We start from the raw sequence: 21,566 nt of genomic DNA, 5'->3' as shown, positions 1-21,566 counted from the left end.
GAAATAGGCAGCCCTGCGCACCGCTGACAACGGGGGCATGTAAAAGTGGACACCCCGGGCACACCACTACCAAAGGGGGAGTCCCCCATGCAGACGCTAAATTGAGACGCAAAAACGTCTGAAAACTGGACTACCTGCTAGCCGCTAACAAGCCGGGGTTTCTGGACTTAGGCGCTAAAGCGTCAGAAAACCGGACTAACTGCTAGCCGCTAACAAGCCGGGGTTTCTGGACTTAGACGCTAAAGCCTCTGAATTTACGCAATTGTTTTCTCACCGGGAGTGGCAAAGTGTCTATGTAAAGTTCCCATAGAGATATACATTTTTCTACTCTTTTTTCTTTGTTTAGCAATGTCTCTATCCAATCCATCCTAATGATGAAATTGAACTTTTGTTTAAATAATGGAATTTGTGGGGGTGTACTATCCAGCCAACTTTGTAGTATTGGTTTACGTCCCGCTGCACTGAGAGCTAGTAGTATTTTTTTACTATTCAAAGTCATGCGTTGATTTGGGTTAAAAATTCCCAACACTGCCCAGTCTGGTGTACACGGGACATGATTTATGAGTGTGGATTCTGCATATTGCCTGATTAAGTGCCAAAAATATTGAATGAAAGGGCATGACCATAAACGAAGAAGATCAGCATCAGCCTGATGGCATCGGAGACATGAAGAATTCTCAAGAGTACCCATGTGGTAGCATCGCAGTGGAGAGAGATATGTATAATAAAATGTGTTTAAAAAGGTATACATGCTGGCGGGTAGTGTCTTTCTCGAAAACTCTAGTGCTTTTTCTATAGTACGCATTGTAAGGTGGGAAAAGTGTGATATCCACTTAGACATTCCACCTGATATTTTTTCATTGTCAATTACAGTTCTCAAAAAGGTGTAATGAGTTGACATGGCTTTTTTGTTAGGTACTATGTATGTTAGTAAAGTATCAAATGTGTTTTGCCAATCAAGGGGTGAGAAGTGACTAATCACATGATTGATGTAAAATCTCATTTGTAGAAAAGCTAGCAGGTCTATCATTGCGTAACTGTCGGATAATTCTGTGTATGTCAGTGGGGCTTTCTTATCAATTGAAACTAGATTTCGCAGTGTAGATACTCCCGCCAACCTCCACATAGTAAAAGGATGTGCGGCCATTCCATCCAAAAAGTTCGCATTTTTAATTATGGGAAGGTGTGGTGAATGGTAAGGGTTAAGACCCGCTTTGTGCCGCAGAATATGCCACAGTCTTCGTGTGGTCCATAATAAGGGGATTAGTTTAAGGGATTCATGAATCTCCTGGTCATGAAGATGGAGGAACCTTGACAATATTTAAAGGAATGTATGCATAATGGATGTAACCAGAAAATGTCACGGATGTAACCATCAAATACATTAATCAGGGAATGAAAAAAGGCCCCATGCATTAACTGGTACATGGTCATTTACCTTTCTAACAATGTTTGCAGATGGGTACCATATCTCATCATCTTGTTTTGGCCATAACCACCAACCTCTCATTTATATCAGGGACAGTCCCACAAAAAAGTGGACATGGGTCATGGAAAAAAAAAAAGTTGGGCTATTCAACATATGAATTTCCCAGTGCATCAGTCATAGGGGGTATGCAATCGTCCGCCGCTATTTCCGAGCCGGACTCTAAAAGCTGTTGCGATTCCGGACGTAGATCGACAATCCACGGCCATTTTCGCGGCCAAGCCACCTTTTCACCTATCATCAGGCAGGACATTGAATCCCACCTGCCGATTTGCTGTCAGGCAAATAGCAAACGGACCAGGATCAGGCTATCGGGAGGGATCGAGAGCCGTGATCATGGATTGCATACCCCCATAGTCTATAGTATTTTTTTAAAATCGGTTGGTAACAGTGTGTCACATGACATGCTGCCATTTTGTCTTACTTCAGTAAGGGTTATCAGGCAGACACTGATTGTGACCACTGATTATCTATTGCTGTTTTCTGAAAACAAGGGTAAGAAACTTGGATTATTGTAGTATATAACACAAGTTGAGAACATGTACTGTCAGAAAGTATATGTTTATAATCAGTATTTCATGTGGTTTTAATATGCAAGAGAGAAATACAAAGAAGGAAGCTATGACACCTGCAGGGTGTCCATTACATGTACTGTTCGTGAGCTTTTTACTGTTTTTGTTAAGCAGCTAATAATGGAAGAATTGTGGTGATACAAGTGATTTTGAGGGACTCTTGTCAATTAATGCCTGATGATTAACAAATGCATTTTCGCATTTCTGTCATTCATTTTTTTGATTTGACTGCTTCTGCTCGCTTTCTGGCACGAGTCCATTCTGACCTTTTTTTTTCTTTATTTCTGCAGCCTTTCCTGTGTTCAGAAGAGGAATGTGACCCTGGGGTCACCTAGGAGCGCTGGTAGGATAGAAGGAATATGTGCTTGTAACAAATAAAAAAAATTATAAAATTATAAAGAGATTCTGAGGGCTATTGCAGCTCCTTGGAAACAGAGGTTGTGTGCCTCTATACAGATATAGCAATTCAAGGAAATTGCACGCTGCCTAGGCTGCATGCATACCCAAGGAGCGCAGTTGTACTCAGAAAAAAATATAATAACAATAATAATTTTCCTTAATGGAATTATTTATTAAAAAACAATATATAACAATTTATACATAGAATAAAAATTCATTAGAAGTGCACTTCAAACATAGATCAGACAGACAGGACAAACAACATAAGACAAACGGATGCTTGGCATATATGGTAACTAATATGCTTATTTCTCAATACAACACTGACAAGGCAGATTTGTGTGCATAGTTACCAGTCCTGCTCTTTAGATAGAGCTTCAAGCTGCACAGAAATGTCCCCACTCTATGTGTGTGGTCAGGGCTCAGTCCTTCCTCTACTCAGCTGGATATTCTCAATTGCTGAGGAGGGATGCAGCTGCAGCCAAAGCAGTGTACCCACTTTGCAGACAATTTTTAGCAGCAGAATACAGGGGTCACTTTGCAATATCCTGGCATCAAACACAGCTGGAGCTGTGTTTGATGCCAGGATATTGCAAAGTGACCCCTGTATTCTGCTGCTAAAAATTGTCTGCAAAGTGGGTACACTGCTTTGGCTGCAGCTGCATCCCTCCTCAGCAATTGAGAATATCCAGCTGAGTAGAGGAAGGACTGAGCCCTGACCACACACATAGAGTGGGGACATTTCTGTGCAGCTTGAAGCTCTATCTAAAGAGCAGGACTGGTAACTATGCACACAAATCTGCCTTGTCAGTGTTGTATTGAGAAATAAGCATATTAGTTACCATATATGCCAAGCATCCGTTTGTCTTATGTTGTTTGTCCTGTCTGTCTGATCTATGTTTGAAGTGCACTTCTAATGAATTTTTATTCTATGTATAAATTGTTATATATTGTTTTTTAATAAATAATTCCATTAAGGAAAATTATTATTGTTATTATATTTTTTTCTGAGTACAACTGCGCTCCTTGGGTATGCATGCAGCCTAGGCAGCGTGCAATTTCCTTGAATTGCTTTCCTGTGTTCAGTCTGGCTCTGTATTTTCTCATTCTTTCTGCAGGAGTCAAAGCTTCCTTCTTTGTATTTCTCTCTTGCATATTGTTCATCAGGGATAAGAATGCTAACTTGTAATAACAGCTAACGGGCATATATTGTTAATGTAATACATGTAACATAAACTATGTTATGTCTGTTATGTTAAGCATGTTACATAGGTTACAGTACAGAACTGCCAAAGGAAATAAGTTGTGAACAAATGGCAAAGGAATTTTTAATCCTATCAAAAACCATTAGAGATCTGGTAAATATCATGCATTTACTCATCTTTTTACCCAAAATATCATGGAAAAAATAACAAAAAAACGTAACGGATGTAACACCAAATATGTGCCACATCTTAACTTGTCCTCAACTTGTGTTATATACTACAATAATCCAAGTTTCTTACCCTTGTTTTCAGAAAACAGCAATAGATAATCAGTGGTTACAATCAGTGTCTGTAACCATTACTGATATAAGACAAAATGGCAGCATGTCATGTGACACACTTACCAACTGATTTCTTAAAAATATTATAGACTATGACTGATGCGCTGGGAAATTCATATTTTGAATATCCCAACTTTTTTTTTTCATGACCCATGTCCACTTTTTGTTGGAATTGCCCTGCAGCTATCTAAAAAAACATTAAGAGAATTGTTCTCGTTATGCCCGGCAGGGGCCACAGTGTAGATGAAAGATTCATTGTGCCTTATGTTTTCTAAGAACGGCTGCTCGATGACCTCCTCTCTTCAGTGGAAAGACCCAATCACTGAACCGGCATTTTACTACAGCTAATTGGTGTTTAGCTTTTAAGGGGAGGGATGAAGGCTGCTGGGTAGTGTATGGTACTGTATATCTTGCCAACAGTCGGGAATCCTACGTTCTTTCTCCAACATCGGAATCCCGACTCAGGAGCCTGACTGGACAAGCACATTTAATCCCCTTGCAGGTTTACTGCGCTCACCACCTATTCTATTCTTCCTCTATGAGGGTGGGTCAGACCCACCCCAAGGGAAAATGGCCTGTGTAAGTTGGGATTCCAACTGTCGGTAAGTCATCAGGCACCCGCTGGGCGGGAGATAGGGGTGCAGGCTGCTGGTGCCATGTGGGAGATCAAGGGTTGTGCATGAAGCATGCTGACACTGATTGGGGAGTTGGAGGGGAGGGGGTGCAGGTGTCGGCTATTGGATGGAGGAGGAGGAGGAGGGATAGGGGGTGTCGCCAGATGAGAACAAGGGGGTGCCGCCGGGTGAGTCGGTGGGGGGGGGGGGGGGGGGGGGGATTGATGCCGCTGGATTACAAACAAGGGTTAAGGGTAAAGCCTGGTAGATGGGGGGGGGGGTGTTGTCCTCTTGTCCTGCAGCTCCCCAGTATAAGTAGGTGACACACGTCATGATGTGCAGGGGTATAGCGACCTCCTGTGTATCCGTCTCCGCTTTGCACCTCCATAAGAGGTACGATACACATATTATGGAGGTGCTTTGCACCTCTGTAATATATGTATCTACCTCTTAAATGTGTGCTTCATATCTTCTTTGTATGAATCTAGTGACACATACACCGGGTATAAACAGTGAGAAGAACCACTGGGCGGAAGGGCCGCCGGGTGTGATCACCCTCTGAACAGTGTTGCCAACTCTGAAACGTAAAACAAGCCACCGATGACCAAAAAACAAGCCCAAAAGAAGCCCAAAAACAAGCCCAATTTACATTTGATTATAGATAGATAGATATTCTACGTATTATTTATACAATCTACATGTAATGTCTTTACAATGATATTTTATCAGCACAAAACTGTATTTTAAAGAATACTATAACACTTCCTGCTTCACCTCATTAAGGAGGCGAAGCGGGAAGGGACATCGACAAAATGTATTAACATCTTGTCAGCGAGCACAAACTCCCCCCTCTGGCGGTGTTCCCTTGAGGTGACAGCGCATCAGTTAACACTGACACGCTGTCTCCTTACACATGGCAGGCTGTACTGGGCATGCGCGAGATCTCGCTACTCACGTGAGATCCCCAGTGCAGCCCGAAGCCAGCAGCAGGGACAGTGATGTCACTGTTTTGGGTATAGGGCTTCGTCAGCCTGCAGCTGTTGAAGCAGATAGCGGCAGGGGGCGGAACAGTCAGCTCTGTGGACCGTTCATATCGGCCTGTGCACACCGGCTCCTTCTTACATGGGGGAGAAGCGGTATCAGTGCACATAACATGTGCTGATACCCCCTTCTTCCCCATAGCGCGCCTTCATACAACTGCCCCAATAGGAGATATTTTACTTCTCTAAAGAAAAATCTCAAGTGTCCTTTGTACGCACTGAGAAATATTTACCATACATGGCATACCTCCCAACATGACCCTCTCCAGGAGGAACACATTGCTCTGCTCCTGCACTTCCCTCTTAATTTATAGTTGCCATCACCTGTGTTGAGGCCACTTTCTTAGCAATTTACCTGTTCAACACAAATGAGGGTAAATCATACGTTAAGATTAAAGTCCAGGAGCAGAGCATTGTGTCCCTCCTGGAGAGGGTCATGTTGGGAAGTATGCATGGTGCAATAGGCGCTGTACATTTTGTACTAGATCGCATGCGTTTTATATGCGATGCAATGCAATCTAGTTAGCACATACGTTTTGTGCTGTGCAATGTGCGCAGGAGAATTGTACCATGTGTAACAATCTTACTACAAGCATCATTATTAAAATCAGATTATCCCTACTGAATACACATACCTCCCAAGTTTTGCAGATGCCGGGGAGGGACAGGGTGCGCGCAGCGATTTTTTTGCGGGGCGTGGCCTATCAAAAGGGGGCGTGACTTATAATTGCGCCGCTACCACAAGGCCACGCCCCGTTTTTCGCCACTGTGGGGGCATGCCCAACAGCTCTATGAGCTGCTGGCCAGCCCCCAGCCCCTCTGCCTGCAAGAATAGACGCTGTGCGCATGCGCACAACGTCTATTCACGGACGACAGGGGGGACTCACAACTGCCCCCCCGCCGCGGGACACTGCCGGCCGCGGGAGGAACGCGGCAATGTCCCAAAATACCGGGACATTCCCACGATAAGCGGGACAGTTGGGAGCAGTGGCGTAACTATAAATTTTGCTCCCCCCAGCCAAAATATTTTCAGGCGCCCCCCCACATACTGTCCCTTATACATTAGGCAATACGTCTTAGTGTCACTTATACTATATGATACACACTATAATTCCACTCACACTATACACCCCACACCATAATGTACCTTACACTATACACTCTATGGTTAGGGTTATAGGATGTGGTGTGTGTATGTGTATGGTTAGGGTTATAGGTTGCGGGGTGTGTGTATGGTTAGTGTTATAGGCTGCGGTGTGTGTGTGTGTATGGTTAGGGTTATAGGCTGCGGTGTGTGTGTGTAAGGTTAGGGTTGTGGGATGCGTGGTGTGCATGTATGGTTAGTGTTATAGGCTGCGGTGTGTGTGTATGGTTAGGGTTATAGGCTGTGGTGTGTGTGTGTGTATGGTTATAGGCTGCGGTGTGTGTGTGTGTGTGGTTATGGTTATAGGCTGCGGTGTGTGTGTGTGTGTATGGTTAGGGTTATAGGCTGTGGTGTGTGTGTATGGTTAGGGTTATTGGCTGCGGTGTGTGTGTGTATGGTTATGGTTATAGGCTGCGGTGTGTGTGTGTGTATGGTTAGGGTTATTGGCTGCGGTGTGTGTGTGTATGGTTATGGTTATAGGCTGCGGTGTGTGTGTGTATGGTTAGGGTTATAGCCTGTGGTGTGTGTGTATGGTTAGGGTTATTGGCTGCGGTGTGTGTGTGTATGGTTAGGGTTATTGGCTGCGGTGTGTGTATGGTTATAGGCTGCGGGGTGTGTGTATGTATGGTTAGGGTTATAGGCTGTGGTGTGTGTGTGTATGGTTAGGGTTATTGGCTGCTGTGTGTGTGTGTATGGTTATGGTTATAGGCTGCGGTGTGTGTGTGTGTATGGTTAGGGTGATAGGCTGTGGTGTGTGTGTGTGTATGGTTAGGGTTATTGGCTGCGGTGTGTGTATGGTTATGGTTATAGGCTGTGGTGTGTGTATGGTTAGGGTGATAGGCTGTGGTGTGTGTGTGTGTGTGTATGGTTATGGTTATAGGCTGCGGTGTGTGTGTATGGTTAGGGTGATAGGCTGTGGTGTGTGTGTATGGTTAGGGTTATTGGCTGCGGTGTATAGGCTGCAGTGTGTGTGTATGGTTAGGGTGATAGGCTGTGGTGTGTGTGTGTGTGTGTGGTTAGGGTTATAGGCTGCAGGGGGGGGGGGGGGGTAGGTGTACACACTCACATGCAAACTTGCTGCAGTTATTATACTTATCTGCTCCTGCAGAGGTCTCTCTGCTGGCTTGAAGTCTGCACAGCCGTGCAGCCTGGAGCAGGAGGGTTCTATTAGGCAGGGCAGGCAATGAAATAGCGCTGCAGGCGCTATGTGGAGACACCGTAGGGCGGAGAGTGACAGCTCCCCCATCATAATGTTACAGCGGGCTCCGTCTCCTCAGCTCCCCCGGCATAATGACACAGCGCGGACACAGCATTTGAGTGACAGCGCAGTTAGCCCCGGTAACGGAGCGCTGAGGGGCTAACTGCGCTGTCACTCAGAGATGTGACAGCGCAGGACCGCCTATACCTGTGGATGGTGGCTGCAGGGATCAAACAGCCTGCGGGCTGCTGCTGGCGTTGCTTGCCATGGAGAAGGTTGCCGAGCGCACCTCTCCAAAACCTGCGCCCCTGTCCCCCCCGCCACCGCGGGGGGTGCCTACCGCTAGTTACGCCACTGGTTGGGAGGTATGAATACACACAAGCAGCAACATAGATAATGGGAGTCATTGCCATTTCTATAAACCTAGTTCTCACCTGTGTTTGTCCCTTATCTCTGTGCTGAATAACTGAATTACAGAGAAAAACAAACCAAGCCCAAAATAAGACAAGCCCAAAACAAGCTACTGAAAAAAATAATAAGCCCAAAAACAAGCAACCATCAAAAAAAATAAGCAACTCACGAAAAAAACAAGCCCAAATCCGCTTATTATAAGCTGACTTGGCAAATATGCCTCTGAATGTGTACCTGAATCTTATAAACTTCACAATATGTTCCTGCAGCAAAATATAATACTGCTCTGCTACCTCCTCCACTTGATGAAGACAGCCGGTCACATGGGGTGACGTCATCAGAGGAGGAAATAGCATCTACCGTCCACAGCAGCCAGACAGCTGCCGCAGCAGACTGGGTAGTTTCAGCCAGTGCAGTAAACGCGCTCGTGTCACGTGACCACGTACAGATGCGGCATGTCGCCTAGCAACCACGCAGCGTGCAGTCCGGGACCGGGAAGTGGTCCATATACGCAGTAGTGTAGGCTGTGTCCCGAGTCTCGGGTACAATCATTATTAAAAATTATACCGTAGTCCCCTCTCCTCCGGGCGGGGGAGGAGGCGGCCAGAAGATGCGTGGTGGCAGTGCGCCATGGCCGACGCCCCGCTGGGTCGCCACGCTCCTGTGTGCCCTGGCCTGTCTCCCCAGTGCGCGGGGTTTCCAGGGCCACACATCCGCCGCCACAACGTCCCCCATTGGAGTCAGCGGTCCGCAGCCCCCAGTCGCGGTCAGCAGGAACGGCTCTATCGTCCCCAACGGAGACTTGTCCTCCACAGCAGCTACACCCCTCATCCCGAAACCGCAGACGCAGCGGGCCCTGGTCGTCCTGGTACTGGTCAGCGCTGTTGTCATCATTTACTTCGTGATCAGAACCATCAGGTGAGTCCAGCACTGCTACCCTGATTGCGCATGTTGAGGGTCGACCTCTAATACCCTGCACAGGTTGAGCCCAGATGTTCACTGATGAGCCTCGAAAAGAGGATGCGGTCTTTAGGTCGACACTCCTTGTTTTGACACTGGAAGGTCTACAGGGACTGAAGGTCAACAGGGCCCTTAGGTTGATATTGCAGAAGGTTGACACAGGTTCCAGAACTGGTGGTACTGTAGTTCATGCCCTACCATTTAATAGCGCATGGAGGTAGAATGGCCCAAAGCATTACGAGCGTCTGCTGTACTCGGGTCCATACACACTGGGCGACTATGCCCAGTGTGTATGGACAGTGATGATTGGCTTTCCCCCTGCCCGGCGCCGGGGGAGGGGCGTTGGCGTTGCATAGCGCAGCGCTATGCAAAGCCCTCCTCAAGCCTCCTCGCCCAAAGTCGCCCAGTGTGTATGGGCCTTTAGACAGCATCCAGGACTAGAAGTCTAGAGTTAGACTTCTAAAAAAAAAAAATATGTGTTGATCTTCTGCATTGTCAACCTAAGGACCCTGTCGAACTTCAATCTCTTTTGACCTAAGGAGTCTCGACCTTCATTTTTTTCTAGTGACTGATACCCCCCTAAGCACTTTCAATACATCACTACCTGCACAGCCTGACCATCTTTATGTAGAAAGGGTTGAACTTGGACATATTTTTTTGCGGCGATTTGCATAATAGGGAATTTAAACAGGTAACTTCATTGGGGTCATTTATAAACATAAGATGTGAATGGCAGGAGATCAAATATAGGTTAAAATTGATTGTCTGTTTTCAACCTAGCCAACTATGTTACTGTTTTACTTTCCATACATAGACTGACCCTCTGTGTTGCCTGTGTACATGAATATCTTACCATAACTCCCAACTGTCCCGACTTTTGCAGGACCATCCCGTTTTTTTGGGCTGGCAGTGTCCATGGTGGGGGCAGTCGGAAGACGCTGCTCTGTGGGGAATAGAAGCTGTATGCATGTGCACAGGGTCTATTCATAGAGATAGAGGGGCTAGGGTTGTGAGCCACTGTCCATGCCCCCACAGATGTGAAAATAGGGGCATGGCCTTGCAGAGCATTGGAAGGATATAGGTCATGCCCCCAAAAATTAGATACATCACTACCCACACAGACTGACCATCCAACTTATTACTACAAGGATCTGTGATGAGCAACTACTTTTTTTTTACTTGTACCACAACAACTGAAGGGTGGCATATTCTTTATACAGGTTGAGTATCCCTTATCCAAAATGCTTAGGACCAGAAGAAATTTGGATAACTGATTATTCCGTATTTCGGAATATTTTTATATTTGAAAGAGACATCTTGCTTTTATGTTGTATAAACACATGAAATACACACAAATATATTTTATTTGTGCATGTAACAAGGGGGTTATTCTCGTTCACTCCTTCTGGCAAATTCCTTCTTAGATGGACAAAACAATGTGCACTGCAGGTGGGGTAGATGTTACTCGTGCAGAGAGAGTTAGATTTGGATGGGGTTTTACAGATGGAGCGCCTCTCATTTTTGCTGGCGATGCGCCAGAATCTGGCGGAGAGGCGCCCCATCTGACTGAGACGCTTCAGGGAGACAGACAGGGTTAGGGGGGGGTGCGGCGAGGCGGGGGGAGCCCCGCTGTAAGGCGACGCGCGCACATCCCCTTACGGCGGCTGGCGGGGGATGGCGTCTCTTCCGCCATCCCCTGCAAGATCGAGACCCACTCCATCTCTACTTTAAAGTGAGATCTATATTGCAGTTTAAAAATAAAGCAGTCAGTATTTTCCCTGCACAGAAACAAAATAACTCACCCAAATCTAATTCTCTCTGCACATTTTACATCTGCCCCCCTGCAGTGCACATGGTTTTGTCCATCTAAGAAGGAATTTGCCAAATGGAGTGAACCAGGATAACCTCCTCGTTTTCAAAACATGAAGAAAAGTTTGTATAAAATCTCAGATACTGAATTTAAATGCTAAGCAATCATGTCCTTTCACACATTTAGTGCCAGTTACATGTTATTTGCCCAGTAGTGTCAGTTAGTCAGTTACAGATGTACCCAGTCGGTTTTCAGGATATTTGGATAAGGGATACATATGATGTTGTCACTACATCATTTGCTCTTATATTTATAAAAAATGCTAGTCTTTAATGCAGGTCGAAAGCTATATTCATGGACTTTGTATTACACAAACATAATTTGTATTATTCCAAACATAATGAAAGGTGCTATGTTGAATATTGCAGGGGCACACTCTATATTACTAAGCATTGATAATCAGAATAATTGCAATTATATGTAATAAATATGGGCCTACCAACTAACGACCAGGTTACCTCATTAACTCTTTGGGGGGCAACCAAAATATGCCTGTTTTTGCACTTGACAATTTAAACATTTTCTGGGCCTGTGAAGTTATCATGGATTCTGTGTGTGTTCCCTGCCGCACTCCTGAAAACAGGCTATTTTTTGTAGATTACTATGCCATATATTATCTTTATTACAGATATTAATTTTATATGTCATTTTCCTTCAATGCAGAGAATTGGAGATTCCCAATGTGCACACCATAATGCCCATTACACATTAATTTGCAGACCGTGATGCCCATGACACATTGTCACACACCATAATGCCCATTACACATAATGCTGTACATGTTAATGTGTATTACACACCGTAGTAATAATAATAATAATTTTATTTATATAGCGCTCTTTCTCCAATAGGACTCAAGGCGCTGAACAGATAGAATGAATGTAATACAGTACAGAAACAATTAAGTACAGAAAAACTTTTCATAAACAATACTTAAGGGACTGAAGGAAATGCTTGAGTAAATAGGAAGGTCTTGAGTCTGTTTCTGAAGCATTCTAGAGTGGGGGTCTCTCGAACTGTGCTGGTAGGTGAGTTCCATAAAGTCAGAGCTGAATGGCTAAAAGCTCGACCCCCAGATGAATTACGGGAGATCCTAGGTACTGCTAAAAGTCCTTCATCTACAGACCGCAGTAATCGGGTGGGACAGTATGGAATCAGAAGCTGCTTCAGGTACCTTGGGCCTTGGTCATGTAGGGCTTTGAAACTCAGTAGATTGATCTTGAAAATGATTCGCCATTTTATTGGCAGCCAGTGAAGGGAGTAGAGAATGGGAGTAATGTGGCTAGAGCGGGGCTGTTTTGTTAACAGCATGGCAGCTGTGTTTTGTACCAGCTATAATCGGTGCAGTTCTTTTGCTGGTAGACCAAGGTAAAGGGCATTGCAGTAATCCAAACGAGATGATACAAATGCATGTATGACTTTTGGCAGATCTGGCTATGTTTCTCAGATGAAAGAATGAGGATTTGATTGTGGCTGATATCTGATGTTTAAGTGTCAATCCACCATCTAGTACCTCGCCAAGATTCCCCACCTGATCAGAGTTTTGTAATTCTGTACCCCCAAGTGTCAGTCCAGTTGGGTGGCTGTGCTGCAGTCTTGTCCTTTGATGTTGAGGTCCAATCATAAGGACCTCTGTTTTATCAGGATTCAGTCTCGGCCAACCGGCACTCATCCATTCCTGGAGCTCAGCTAGACAGCCATTTAGTGTTGCTATTGGGTTTTCAGTGCCCGGAGGACAAGTAGGAAGCGGTACATCTGTCAGAACAGACTTAGGTCTACAGTCATTAGGTCGACCCCGGAAGGTCGACTGTCCCCAAGGTCGACATGACTTAAGGTCGACATGGTTTTAGGTCGACAGTCATTAGGTCGACATGAGTTTTTCACTGTTTTTAACCCGAATGTGGACACAGTTGGTGTTGAACCGCAGGCCCCTCGCAGCGCTCGCCATGCTTCGGGCAGGGCTGGCAACAGAAATCTTGGGGCCCTGTACACTGATATTTCCGGGGCCCCCCGCCCTTCAACCCTGTTCAGCGCTGTGAGGCAGTATAACCATTACACCCTCCGTACTGCCCTGTATATATAACACATGGTGGGGATAGAACCCATGACCTGAGTGCTGTGAGGCAGTATAACCAATACACCGTCCGTACTGCCCCGTATATATAACACATGGTGGGGATAGAACCCATGACCTCAGCGCTGTGAGGCAGTATAACCAATACACCGTCCGTACTGCCCCGTATATGTAACACATGGTGGGGATAGAACCCATGACCTCAGCGCTGTGAGGCAGTATAACCAATACACCGTCCGTACTGCCCCGTATATGTAACACATGGTGGGGATACAACCCATGACCTCAGCGCTGTGAGGCAGTATAACCAATACACCATCCGTACTGCCCCGTATATGTAACACATGGTGGGGATAGAACCCATGACCTCAGCGCTGTGAGGCAGTATAACCAATACACCGTCCGTACTGCCCCGTATATGTAACACATGGTGGGGATAGAACCCATGACCTCAGCGCTGTGAGGCAGTATAACCAATACACCATCCGTACTGCCCCGTATATGTAACACATGGTGGGGATAGAACCCATGACCTGAGTGCTGTGAGGCAGTATAACCAATACACTGTCCGTACTGCCCTGTATATATAACACATGGTGGGGATAGAACCCATGACCTGAGTGCTGTGACTGTGAGGCAGTATAACCAATACTAAAAATGAAATTTTGAAGTATAATAGTAATACTGTCCAACACACATTATTCTGGATTTAAAATGTAGGACTGAGATACATTGTTATATTCATACAGGCATGCTGGAGTATCATGCAGTCATATTCTAATTCTAAACATAATAGGAGGTGCTAATTTGCTGAGAGCCTGGGACTTGTAGTTCCACATAGCATAGGCATAGCAAAAAGAAAGAAAATCCTTCCCTCCTAGTCAGTACCTACTGTATACCATAGAGGATCCGGGGGTGGGGGGGTTGGCAGGCTTTCACACTGGTTTTCTGGAATCTCACACGGGCACAGCCTCAGGCACAGTCAGCAGGCAACAGGCGACTCCACAATGCCTATGGGAGCAGAACACAGATAACAGATGAGGCACATGCGCATTAAGATCTTTACTTGCGCAGTGCAGCCCGGAGACAGCCGACTCAGGCTCAGCCTCCGAGTGCTGAGCGGCTGTCTGTGACATAGACGGTGCGGCGCGGACACACACTGTGTCAATCACCGGCGCAGGCGAGTCGGGCGACGTCACAGCCGGAGGAGACTGAGAGAGACTCGGGGACGGAGCCGGCTGAGGCGGAGGGCGTCTGTGACTGTAAGTGTCAATCACCGCCAGCTGCCCGCGTGCCTGACAGCCTGACAGGGAGCTGAGGGGGTCGGCCAGCACAGAGTTTCACAAACACCGTGCCACCAACGGGGATAATAGCAAACAGACTCTGGGGCCCTTCAGATCGCCGGGGCCCGTCACACATGTCCCCTTTGAGCCCCCCCCCCCCCTGTCGCCGGGCCTGGCTTCGGGCACGGTGCCTCGCTGCGCTCGGCACACTATTTTATTCTCCCACCACGCCCTAGTGGATGGTAGGGCATGAAATACCGCCTGTCGGCACATGTCGGCTCAAAAAACAATGAAAAACTCATGTCGACCTTGGCCCATGTCGACCTTGGCCCATGTCGACCTTGGCCCATGTCGACCTTGGCCCATGTCGACCTTGGCCCATGTCGACCTTGGCCCATGTCGACCTTGGCCCATGTCGACCTTGGCCCATGTCGACCTTGAGCCATGTCGACCTTGAGCCATGTCGACCTTGAGCTATGTCGACCTTTAACCCTGTCGACCTTGGGGACATTCGACCTTCCGGGGTCGACCTAATGACTGTCGACCTAAGTCTGGTCCGACAGATGACCGTTTCCCGACAAGTACAGCTGTATGTCATCTGCATAGTAGTGGTAGACAAGGCTATGGCGCCTAATTATTTCACCCAGTGGCAGCATGTACACTGCAAAAAGCATGGGGGATAATATAGAACCTTGTGGGACACCGCATGGCAATGGCACAGATGAAGACGAGTATACTCCAGATGAAACTCTCTGTGACCTGCCAGCAAGAAATGATTTAAACCAGCTTAGTACTGTGCCATCCAGTCCACAGAAATTTTTTAGGCGCTCAATCAGATTGTCCACAGTATCAAATGCTGCAGAGAGATCCAGAAGGATTAAGATTGAACAGTCACCTCTGTCTCTTGCCATCAGAAGATCGTTTAGCACATATACCAGGGCTGTTTCAGTGCTATGTCTTCTCCTGAATCCTGATTGGAATGGATCATACATATCATTAGATATCAGGCGGGTTTCTAGTTGATTTGCAACCATTTTTTCAATGAATTTTCCTAGAAAAGGAAGGTTTGATACCGGTCTGTAGTTGGTCATGCAGTCAGGATCTAAATTGGGTTTTTTAAGAAGAGGTCTAACAATTGCTTCCTTTAGAGGTTGAGGAAAAATTACTGTCTGCAAAGAGCACTGAACAATTTTTGCAAAGACAGGGCCAATTATATCCATGCACCCGATTAGGAGCTTGGTTGGGGCAGGGTCCAGATCACAGGTAGTGGGACGCAAAATCTGGACAATTTCAGCAATGTCCTTTACATCCATTGGGTCAAAGCTGGTCCATGAGGATAGGTGGCTTACATTGTCAGGTTTGGTAGTTTGGCACTCATCTGACGGAACTGTGGAGATTCCAGCCCTGATGGTGGATATTTTATCTGAGAAGAATTTTGCAAACTCATTACATCTTGCCTGGGAGAGTGTTTCATCAGGCAGCAGGCATGCTGGCTTGCAAAGCATTTCCACTGTGCGGAAAAGTAGAGCAGGCCTATTCTTCCTCCTTACTCTTCCTCCATTGTCTTTCAATTCGACGCCCCTGTTTCTTGAGCTCATTAAGACTACTGTCAAACCAGTAATGCCCATTACACATTATATTGCACACCATGGTGCATATTACCCATTACAGATGGAGCCCCTCTCATTCTCTGCCAGAAGGTGGTTCGCGCACAAGACACTTGCGTGCCCCGTTCCGATGGAGGTCCCCGTCGTTTGCCCCTTACACACCTTATATTGCACACAGTAATGCTCATTACACATTATATCGCTGCGCACAGTAATGCCCTATACACATATCGCAAACCTAATGCCCATTACATATAATGATGTGCTCAGTTATGCCCATTACACATTATATTGCTGTGCACAGTAATGCCCATTACACACATTGGAGCAGATGTATTAAGCCTTAACAAGAGATAAATGCAAGGGTGATAAGGAGAAATAAATATCCAGCCAATCAGCTCCTTACTGACTTTTTTCAAACACAGCCTGTAACATGGCAGTTAGCAGGTGATTGGCTGGACGTTTATCTCTCTTTATCACCCTTGCATTTATCTCTTGTTAAAGCTTAATACATCTGCCCCATTATATTGCACACAGTAATGCCCATTACACATTATTTCGCTCACCATAATGCCAATTACATATTAAGTAGCACACAGTATACTAACACAATTCATACTGTACCTTTATATTTTATACTGTAAGTAAATAAATGTTACCATAGAAGGTGTTGTACTATACCTAGTCACAGCTTCGCCTGATGTCCCTGGGGTATCGTCTTTGAAGCGACCGAATGCTTTAGTCCTGCCACAGCTACTCTGGTATGGACCAACTGTGTTATGCAAATGTTGCCCAGCAGCCTGTCGCAGTGCCTCCCACAATGAGTATCTTCGCTGCACTGCATCCTGGGAGCCATTTTGACAGTGTATTACAGTGCTGGGTACTTATGTAGCATCTGGGCATCCGATTTTGTGATTTACCTTAAGGCATACAATCAGATGCGATGCGATTCGATGCGATTTTGCATAGGATTCAATGTTAAGAAGGTCCTGTTCATTTCCCCACTATCCAAGTGGGCATAGAGTTGATTTTATATAGTGTGGCGAGCGCAGCATGGCGAGCCCCGCATATTTCTTAAAAAGTATTCTGTGTCCCCTCGCGGGGCTCGCTACGCTCGCCACAGGTTTATATCCAACTCCATGCCCACTTGGATAGTGGGGAAAGGAAAAGGACCCCTTTTTCCCATTGAATTCTATGTTAAAATGGACTCAGACCATTTTAACATTGAATCCTATGGAAAAATCTTGACCATCGCATCGCATCCGATTTGGTCGCATGCGATCCGATTTCTAAATCGGACGCCCAGATACTACATAAGTACCCAGTGCTGCAATGCTATCTCAATGTGGAGCGGACACATGTGCAGTTCCCACCTGATGCAGCTGACTGGCTGTTTTTTTACCACTTTCCTTTTTAAATAGCGGTTGAGCATCCAATGTGACTGATTGATCAAATTTTGCGGGGGCAGGAGCCTAGCTATGGAGCTGAAGTAGCAGAGTCCCTGAAGTCCACTCACATGAAGATGGAGCCACTCTCGTTGGAGCGGCCCCCAGCATGACTATCACCATGCGACAAGTCCGCCTTCCCCCGAGAATGGAACGCGTGTGCACAAGATGCTCGCGCATCCCCACTGTCCACCAGCTTTTCCGATATAGGGGCAGATTTATTAAGCTTGGAGAAGAGATAAACTGGAGATAAAGCGGAGAAAAGGTAAAAGGAGATAAAGCACCAGCCAATCAGCTGTATTTTAAAAAGACAGTTGGGAGTTCATTGGCTGGTGTTTTATCTCCTTTTACCTTTTCTCCACTTTATCTCCAGTTTATCTCTTCTCCAAGCTTAATAAATCTGCCCCATAGTGAGCTGTGGCGGACTGACAGAATGGCCCCACTCTGTGAAACGGACCAGGCATTTTTTTTTTTTTTTTTTGCACCCCAAATTATCGGCACAAGTAAAGTGGAAGAAAAGCATAATTATATACACATTTTAATGTTCCAAAAAATAATAAATGAGTGAATTACAAAAAATGAGTTGCTCCTGAGCAGGATCTAAACCCTAGGCACAGCAAATAGAATCCTGTTGCTGCTAGGAAATTAGAGATAATGTACCTCCAGTCTGTCATCTCATTCATACCTGATGCAGGAACCAGGAGGTCTTTTGTAATTAGGCGGCTGGTAAATCCTGATGGCTATGCTCGGGTTTGTCAAAATGTATGCTATGTTATTGTTGTAAATGATGTTGTAAGTCTAGTAGAGTCTCAGCCCTCTACCATTTTGTAAAAATGCTACATAGTTGCTCATTTAGCCCCAGGGACTCAGCGAAATGTATGCCCAGCTTAGTTACTTAAGGGTGGGTGCCTTCCTGGCCAATAGACTTGGTCTGCCACCATTTTGTAGCTATGCTACATAGTTGCTCATTCGGCCACAGGAACTCCATGGGGAAATGTATACCGAGCTTAGCCCACCCTCACTGAGCTAAACTCGGCATACACAAGTAAAGTGGAAGCACAGCATAAATGTATACCAAAAACACCCCAGTGAAATAAAAAGTTTTTCCTGAGTGGAATTCGAGCCCTAGGCACAACCTATAGCATGCATGTACAACAGGTATGTCATCTCATTCACACCTGATTCAGGAAGCTGAAATTCTTTGAAATTAGCCAGCCGGTAAATGGCGATGGCGCTTCACATATACATCCACGGCACTGTCCTGTAGTTTTCATTAATGGACCAATCTCCACACATAGTCCCTTATTCTGGTTGGTGCGGTAATATCCGCGTGCGTTCGTGCCGCCGATGTTTTGTGTCTGCGCACGTGCAGAGGCGTCTCTGTGCATGTGCGAGCCGGACGCACGGCCACATTCCGCATGAAATGTGTACACTACGAACAGGAGGTGGAGAGGGGTGTGAAGGGCTGTTGGGCTCATTACCATATGTTTACACCCCGCGTTTCATGGGCGTTCCCATGCAAACGCTGGGCGTACGTATGGTAATGCAGCCGTGACGCACGTGTAGGGGGCGGACATATGACATTGTCAGCTGCCCGCCCAGATCCCTGCTTTTGCACGGAGAAATGCCCGTGTGGTCTGAGGTTGCGGGAGCTGCCTGGCCACTCGGTCCTGCATTCGATGGTTTGCGACCATCGAATGATGGGGGAGGTTCCCTGAGATGGAGGAGGTGTATTCATGAGAAATGCACGTGCGGTCCGTTCGGACAGCTTCTTACCGCGTACGGACGGAGTTGGCGATCCGTATGGAAGGCGGGGTTTAGGACGCACGGTGCTGGCCGCATATTCGGATCCGGCCGCACCGATCAGAATAAGGGCCATAGTATGCCTTAGTGCACCATTACAGGGTATTTCTCATGGTAGGACAAAGAAGTACATCTGTACTTGTATTGTAGGTTTTCCTTGTACATGCTGCCTGTACTAAGCTGTAAGTAAACATTTTACAGTGTACATCAGCGAATATGGAATTTTTTTGTAAGGTTTCACAAATATGCAATAAAAATATGATTAATGGGAAATCCTGCTATTGTTTGAATAACAGATGATACTCAAAACCTGCTAACTGCATTTAAGAATTTAACAACCCTGTTGGTGCTTGTACTTCTGTACTAACGATCCAAACACCAGTAAAAAATGTAAGTGATGATAAAAAATATCAGATGTTCACCATAGATTTCTCAGATTAATTATCCTGATGATGAAGAATAATTATAAACAAATTATAAAGTGATCTTACTGCACGTTAGGAAGCTGTCAGTTTTTTCCAGTTGTTCCTTTGTTTTTGTTTATCTTTTATCTGTGTTTAGGCTGTACTGTTGTGTTCATTCTAGCACCCGCCGTCTTTGAAAACCCAAGCAGTTCCTGTTCCCTGCCTGGGGTGTCGCTGTCTGCTGTGGTTTTTCTAGCACAGGTCTGCATATCATTGCTGATATACAGACCACACTGTGCTAGAAACACTACAGCAGACAGCGACACCCCAGGCAGGGAAGAGGAACTGCATGGATTTTCAAAGATGGCGGGTGCTAGAATGAACACTACTGTTGTTATAGTGCCCACACACGATGCGTTTTGCCCATACGTTGCACGCTTCCGTGCACATTACATGGCAAAGATATTTGGACTACATCACATTGCATCTAATTCAAAATGCACACAACTTTAGCACATCGCATGTGTTTTGAACTAGATGCAATGCGATCTAGTCTAAAACACACGGTGCACATCAAAAATGGAGAGTAGGTACTAAGGTAGCAATTTGAACACATTTTGTATGCGTATTGAAATGGGCTTTATGTTCTTTGATTCGTGTCAATGAACTTGTGCTGTGATTTTCTCTATCTGAATTGTATAACTATTTATTGGTTATAGAACAAGACGAAAAAATAAGAAGACCAGAAAATACGGAGTACTGGATACAAATATAGGAAATATGGAGCTAACTCCTTTGGAACAAGAGGATGAGGATGACGATACTTTGTTTGATGCCAATCATCCTCGCCGGTGAGCACTTGTATTCTGCTGGTGGGTTTTCATTGAAATGCTGTGTAAACCTTAAAATGTGCCAAGCAGTCCTTGTCCTGTGACAGAAAATATAATTGAGCTGAAATGGCTGTAATGAATGCATTTAACCACGCTTGTAGGGGACACTTGGAAATGGACGGAGGAGATAGCAGCTGTAACTGTCATGCCGAGTATGTACGATGCATACACATTATGTTGCCAATATGTTTTTAATTTATTATAAGAAAAATGATCTGTAGACTATTATTTGCTGTTGAACAATGAAAATACAGGTTTTATAGTCTCCTGTCGGAACTCTGTAAAGTGGCTCAGCACAGAAAGATGGAATGACTAGAAGGCATTGGTAACAATAGCTTATGTAACCCTATTATCTGTGTTCTTGCAGTGCAATGTGGTTTGATTAGCTGTCAATTTTGTACCTAGACAAAATTTGCACCTTATTCACCCTTGTGGTGAGGAATTAGCAATAATTGGGAAGTATACATCATTCTATCATTCCTTCTTTTTTTTTTTTTTTTTTTTTATTCTCTTTTTATGCTGCTAGTCTGTAGATAAATAAGCATCTATTAAAGTTATTTCTAAAACATTGACCTGTAACTTTTACATGTATCAGTTGAGTTTAAACAGACGTTTGTCGGAGATACATGCTCTGCAGAACAACTAACCCTTAGGGCTCTGTCATTTAGAGTACATGCAGTAGGTTTAGACCATAATCCGCTTACCAAAAATATAACATGCGTCAAGGTCTTTAACTTTCCCTAACCCTTCTGTTTACGTAGCGTGCTCTAATATTCATCAGTCTGTGGTCACACTTCAAGTCTCAACAAGCTGTTAGTGT

The 21,566-nt window shown here is 45.4% G+C and overlaps 1 protein-coding gene and 1 long non-coding RNA gene across 4 annotated transcripts in view; one reads left to right on the top strand and one right to left on the bottom strand.

Moving 5' to 3' along the window:
* LOC146016430 (uncharacterized) overlaps positions 1-8,834 on the bottom strand; it is a 42,574-nt gene extending 33,740 nt beyond the window's left edge. For both annotated transcript variants that reach the window (XR_014449332.1, XR_014449326.1), the window contains exon 1: positions 8,645-8,834. This is a non-coding gene — a long non-coding RNA (uncharacterized LOC146016430). The remainder of the gene's footprint in view (positions 1-8,644) is intronic.
* Positions 8,797-21,566, top strand: part of FAM174A (family with sequence similarity 174 member A) — a 29,104-nt gene continuing 16,334 nt past the window's right edge. The window contains exons 1-2 of one of the 2 annotated variants that reach the window (XM_083151728.1): positions 8,797-9,328; positions 20,576-20,707. In XM_083151728.1, the coding sequence (XP_083007854.1) occupies positions 9,021-9,328; positions 20,576-20,707 (440 nt within the window). In that variant the 5' untranslated portion in view covers positions 8,797-9,020. The remainder of the gene's footprint in view (positions 9,329-20,575; positions 20,708-21,566) is intronic. The other variant, XM_083151730.1, reaches the window with a different exon arrangement.

This window comes from Crinia signifera, chromosome 1, assembly GCF_055691185.1.
Source record: "Crinia signifera chromosome 1, ASM5569118v1, whole genome shotgun sequence".
Classification (NCBI taxonomy): Eukaryota; Metazoa; Chordata; class Amphibia; order Anura; family Myobatrachidae; genus Crinia; species Crinia signifera.
Note: the sequence above shows the minus strand (reverse complement) of the source record. Positions and strands in the feature narration are given on the sequence as shown.